This window comes from Narcine bancroftii, chromosome 2, assembly GCF_036971445.1.
Source record: "Narcine bancroftii isolate sNarBan1 chromosome 2, sNarBan1.hap1, whole genome shotgun sequence".
Lineage (NCBI taxonomy): Eukaryota > Metazoa > Chordata > Chondrichthyes > Torpediniformes > Narcinidae > Narcine > Narcine bancroftii.
In genome coordinates, this window is record NC_091470.1 from 373,377,451 (window position 1) to 373,383,369 (window position 5,919).

At 49.1% G+C, this 5,919-nt stretch overlaps 1 protein-coding gene across 1 annotated transcript; it reads right to left on the reverse strand.

The window, feature by feature from the left end:
- Window positions 1–2,078: 2,078 nt before the first annotated feature.
- LOC138753141 (transmembrane and ubiquitin-like domain-containing protein 1) lies at window positions 2,079–5,617 on the reverse strand. The gene is made up of 3 exons (XM_069915715.1): window positions 5,270–5,617; window positions 4,617–5,044; window positions 2,079–2,623 (listed from the first exon to the last, which is right to left on the reverse strand). The coding sequence occupies exons 1-3, from the start codon at window positions 5,603–5,605 to the stop codon at window positions 2,272–2,274; spliced, it is 1,116 nt and encodes a 371-aa protein (XP_069771816.1). The 5' UTR covers window positions 5,606–5,617; the 3' UTR covers window positions 2,079–2,271.
- Window positions 5,618–5,919: the final 302 nt, after the last annotated feature.

Consider the following 5,919-nt stretch of genomic DNA (forward strand, 5'->3'; position numbering starts at 1 on the left):
GACACTACACGAGGCTCTGATGGGGTGCCCTATGAGCACGGGAATAAGACCCCCTATGATGCTGGAAGAGGTTACCAAGGTTTGGATACAGGAAAGCACCCTAGCATATGCCCAAGGGTTGTGTGAGGCTGCCCTTCGAATGTATGATAAGATGAAAGCCACCCAGGGACCATGGCTGGGGGGGAAACACCCACCCATTTTTACCAGATCAGGTAATGGTGAAAGCCCTCACGACTGTTCCTTTCTCCCCTAGGTGGAAAGGACCCTACCAAGTCCTCCTTGTCACAAGAACCGCCTTAAAGTTAAATGCACTGGACGGCTAGATCCACGCAACCCGGTGTAAACCATTCCGGGAGGAGGATACTGACAAAGGCAATGTTTGCATGGACAATAATCATGATACTGGGGCTAATAATGGGGGGATTGATGGAAGTGACCACAGAGGAGACAGTCGAGAACCCCAACGCTAAGGGGTGCTGGGACAACTCCACTATGCATTGTAGAATCATCTGGAATGGGGATCAGTCAGGGTTCCTGGGGTGCGGGGCGTCACCAGAACTAACAATAAGACCTCTCCAATACAAAACCAGGAATCTTACAATGACCTTTAGATCCCTGAGCACTATGAGACATACAGGGGGCATGTGCACTTGGCTGCAAACCGGACCGTTGTACTGGAGGTGCGATCCCATGTGGTATGTACGTACAGGAATTCAGAGATAATCGTGAACGGCCAAAAGACACTCTCTCCCCCTGTTCATGGATGTTTAGAAAAGGTCTGCACAATCCACATCCCTAGGGAGAATCATCTTTTTCGCATAGGTTCTATGACACAGGTTAGTGAAGACAGAAGTGCCCTTCTCAACCCTTTACTCGGGCCTACAGTGAATTATAGTCAGTTGCTAAAAGAAAATGAGCAAATCACCGTAATGCTCCAGAAACTATGGCGCACCTTAACCCAAGCTCAGGTTGACCTGACTTACGAGGAGGCACAACTGGTGCGAATTGCCAACCAGGGCATGCAACTTAGTGTTCATCACTGGTGGGGCATTTTTAAGGGATGGTCACCCAGAGCCTTGTCCACCCTACACCTTGCATGGGACCCTGTTGTGATTAGGTTTGCAGCCCTAGTGGCCTTACTAATGGTGATCGTTTGCATGTGGGTTAGAGTGCGCACACTTGTGGGACAGGTTAACGAGACAATAAAAAGGGTACAGTGGTGAGTGTATCAAGAGGCCATATCTAATCATCAGGACAAAGAGGATGCTCCCTTAGTGGTGTAGATCTTTGATCTACAAGGAGGGAACTGTGGAAGGAAACATGACTTTAATCAAGTAGATGCCAAGACAGAAGGGGGTGAAGGAGTAAATCACACTAAGTTGTTGGAATGTGATAAGGATGCATCCTTATCTGTTTCCTGCTTTTCAATCTGTCTTGTAACCATACTGTGTTAGAGGGAGTACATATCCTGTAGCAATTGATTGAAGACTTGTTTGTTTCGGGTTATAAAAGCTTGTTCTCTGACTGATACGGGCAGAGTCTCTGTTGTGAACTCTCCAAGGTTAAACGTCAATAAACTCTTCTGAATCGATCTCCCGGGCTGTGTTTTCTATTAAAATAATTATAGAGTCCCGAAGAAATCGGCGACACTGCCTCCCATTCACTCAGTCTGGGTAACTGGACAGATGCTTGCCCTCAGGGAGGGGAGCAAATCTAGCCCCCTCCCTTCCCTCTGTGAGGGACATTCCCCAGGGAGAGGGGGGGTCACGCCATTCCCGCTCTCCACCCACCCGCATGGAGGGAAGGGGGTCACGCCTTTTCCCCCCACCCATCCCCATGGAGAGTCACACCATTTACCCCCCACCCCCATGGAGAGGGTCACACCATTTACCCCCTGCCCCCAGAGAGGGTCACACCATTTACCCCCCCGCCCCCATGGAGGGGGTCTCGCATCTTTCCCCCCCCCACTTGCAGGAAGGGGAGGAGGGGTCTTGCCCCTCCCCCACTCAGGAGGGGATCCTGTCACGTGCCCCCCCCCCCAGGAGGGGAGAGTGCAGAACAATGAGCAACTGCAGGCACAAGGTGAAAAGAGTTTTATCTACATTGAGGGCAGCACTGTCCCATCCTAAACACATCACAAAGCAGGGGAGCACACATTCTCATCATCACCACACCTTGCAAATGGTGTCCAGTCTTGATCGATTAAAAAGCAGAAGTTTGTCCCAATCCTGAAGGGTGTTCTGTGCCAACAGGCTGGCTGAGGGCATATGCTCACCGGCGGTAGGCACCGAACGCCACAAAGCTGAAGAGAACAGTGATCCCAACCAATGAGATGGTGGCAGGCGCTGTGAAGAAATGCCGGTAGTTGATCTGGTAATACCACAGAATAGAGAGCAGGAGGAAGAAGAGGGGCAGCATAAGTCCCCCGACGTTGAGGGTGGTGTCAGTGTTCTCCGCTGCGTGGCTTCCTGCAGGAGTCTGTCGGGTCGCATTCTGTGAGATGTGGCAGTGAACGACACAGTTGCTGGTGATGTGAAGCGAAGAGAGGGTCTGAGTATCATCTCCCAGCAACTGTCCCTGGTATATGAGACGCACCTGATGCTCCTGGTCTGGAAACTGAGTCCTGTCAAGGTTGGGGGGGGAGCAGGGGCGGGGGTGGAAAAGAGAGACAAACAGGTGAAGGAAGGTCAGCACCACTGACAGGAGGAAATCTGACCAGCTCGTTCCCTCCCTGGTCTTTGGGAACAAGGCACTGGTTGACAAGGGAGAAAGTTGGTGATGGAGCTGAACCTGTTCCAGTGCAGATCAACTGTGACCAAGAGCTGACAGCCCCCCACAGCCACCTGGTGCCTTTCCCCACTGAGAGAACAGTCTACCACACTGATGCAGGGAGGTGCGTCGTGGGGCAGCAGGCAGGAGTGGGGAGGTGGCAGGGGGAGGAGGTGGAGGGGGATAGAGAGTTGAGGAGTGAAGTACAGTGCCTTCCATAATGTTTGGGACCAAGACACTTTTTTCCTTATTTTCCTGTGCTCCACAGCTTTAAATTTGTAATCAAACAGTTCAGATGTCATTAAAGTGCACATTCCAGATTTTGTTCATGGTTATTTGTACACATTTGGTTTGACCATGTAGAAATTACAGCACTTTTTATACAAAGTCCCCTCATTTCAGGGCACTGTAATATTTGGGACACAGCAATGGTATATTAAAGTCACCACGTTTAGTACTTTGTAGCATACCCCTTGCATGCAGAGACTGATTGAAGTCTGTGATTCACAGACATCACCAGGTGCTGAGTATCTTCTCTGGTGATGCTCTCCCAGGCCTCTACTGCAGCCGACTTCAGCTCTTGCTTGTTTCGGGGGCTTGTCCCCTTGTTTTTCTTTCGGCATATGGAAGGCATGCTCAATTGGCTTTAGATCAGATGACTGACTTGGTCATTCAAGAATTTTTCAGTTTTTAATTTTGTAAAATTCCCTTTGTTGCTTTCACAGTATGTTTGGCATCATTGTTTTGCTGTCGGATGAACTGCTGTGCAATGAGTTTGGACGCATTTGCTCGAACTTGAGCAGACAAGATGTTTCTTTGCACCTCAAATTCATGTTGATATGCCATCAGCAGTTAAATGATGAAGATAAGTGCACCAGTCCCTGTGACAGCCACACATGCCCAGGCCATAACACCCCCACCACCAGGTTTCACAGATGAGGTGGTCTGCTTTGGATTTTGGGCAGTTCCTTTACGCCTCCACCTTTTGCTCTTGCCATCACTAATACAGGTTAATTTTGGTCTCATTTGTCCACAAGACCTTTTATCCAGAATTATGCAAGCTCTTTTAAATCCTTTTTGGCAAACTGGAATCTGTCCATCTTGTTTCTATGGCTAACTCGTGGTTTGCATCTTGCAATGTATTTCTGTTTATGAAGTCTTGTGCAGACAGTCGTCATTGACACGTCCACACCTGCCTCTGAGGAGTGTTTCTGATCTGTTGGATAGGCGTTGGGGAATTTTTCTTCATTATAATGACCACTCTTCTGTGGAATACCAGTCCCTTTGCAATTACTGAGCTCATGCCTACACTCTTTTTTTCTTAATGGTGTTCAAACTATTGAATTTGGTAAGATTTGGGTAGTCTCTTTTACTGTTTTATTCTTGATTTTCAGCCTCATTATGGCTTCTTGGACTTTCATTGTCACAACTAGAAAACTCGTATTGAAAAATGGCAACTCCACACTCCAAAGGTGATCAAAAGCTGAGAAGCCCAGCTCTCTTGTACCTGCACCAATGAAGCCATTAAACAGACCTGAATAGTCATAAACACATAAAGCCAGATGTCTGAAACATTATAGTGCCCTGAAATGAGGCAACGACGTCTAAAAAGTGCTGTAATTTCTACATGGTCAAACCAAAATGTATACAAATAATCATGAATAAAATCTGGAATGTGCACTTTAATGACATCTGAACTGTTTGATTACAAATTTAAAACAGTGGAGTACAGGTAAAGGTAAAGAATTTCTTTGTCCCAAACATTATAGAGGCCACTGTCGATCTGCCTCAAACATTGCCCACGTGATGACAGGATGGATCAGGGCAGGGTGGAGCAGTAACATTACCTCTTTATCTGTCCAATCGTGTATTCAGGTCTGACCTGAACTATTCTCTCAGTTTCATTCAAAAACTTTAATCTCATCTCGATGGGACGGTCGTGGACATTGTCACTGTGGGGGATCTGGTCATCAGCCAGCTGCATCTCAGCTTGCCTGCCACTCTCCGCAGTCACTTGCTGGCGGAGTACAGGCATACGATCCATGACCAAGCCCCCAGCTGCACTGATAGTGGGCAAATGTCTATCGTCTTCAGGAAGAACCTGCTCCTCTGTAGTGTTCCACTTCTCGTTCTCGTGCCTTGTACCTTCCCTCTGTCCCTGTGCCTTGTTACTCTCCCTCTCTGCCCCATTTCTCTCCCTCTTCACTCCAGTCTCCCCCTCCCCCTGCTTTTCCCCTTCCCCCTGCTTTTCCCCTTCCCCCTCCCCCTGCTTTTCCCCTTCCCCCTCCCCCTGCTTTTCCCCTTCCCCCTCCCCCTGCTTTTCCCCTTCCCCCTCCCCCTGCTTTTCCCCTTCCCCCTCCCCCTGCTTTTCCCCTTCCCCCTCCCCCTGCTTTTCCCCCTCCTCCTGCTTTCCCCCCTCCCCCTGCTTTTCCCCCTCCCCCTGCTTTTCCCCCTCCCCCTGCTTTTCCCCCTCCCCCTCTTTTTCCCCCTCCCCTATCACCCTGTCCCCCTGGCCCTCCCCGACTGCCCCCTCTTCCCCCTGCCCCTCTGGTAGACACTCTGCTGCCACTGTGCCAGCCTCATGCTTTGCTGGGTCTGGTGAACCCTCGGTGAACTGTTGCTCCACTTGATCCACGGGGGTTTCGTCGGCAGCCGGTGGCTGTTGGTCACCTCGGTCTATGGTGTGGGTGGAGGCCCAAGCCAGGATGAGAAGCAGCATGACGGAAAATAGGCTGAAGAGAAGAGTCACCTCATCGCCCACTCCTTCGATTAAAGCCATTGTGTGACCACCAACTCTGTCACTCAACAGGAAGCTGAAAAATTCAGGGAAGGACATCAGTAAAAAACAAGAACTGGACCACAGGCTCAGAGCTAAGTAGCAAGCAATGTACCCCAGTTGTCAGGTGTGGTGACTGCATCAAGGGCACAACTTTTAAAATCACTGGCACAGGCAACTTGGGCAGAATGTTACAAGCCCAGAGGACTCCAAAACCCAGCAGCAATAGATATTCACCAAGACAAATGGTTACTTAAACAAAAGTTGCTTTTAATTTCCTTTAAACATGAAAATACAATCAAACTTTAACTTATCATGATTGACTTAACTAATCCAACTTAACCCCCTTCTTATTCTTACTCAGAAAAGTTCTT

Bases quoted from the DNA above. Each gene is read 5' to 3' on its own strand.
- LOC138753141 (XM_069915715.1), bottom strand. From the start codon at position 5,605: ATGTCCTTCCCTGAATTTTTCAGCTTCCTGTTGAGTGACAGAGTTGGT. The intron at 5,045-5,269 runs GTGATAGGGGAG...GAGGGGGAAGGG, and splicing joins GGGAGGGCCAGGGGGACAGG to GAAAAGCAGGGGGAGGGGGA. The intron at 2,624-4,616 runs GTAATGTTACTG...CAACCTTGACAG, and splicing joins ACGATTGGACAGATAAAGAG to GACTCAGTTTCCAGACCAGG.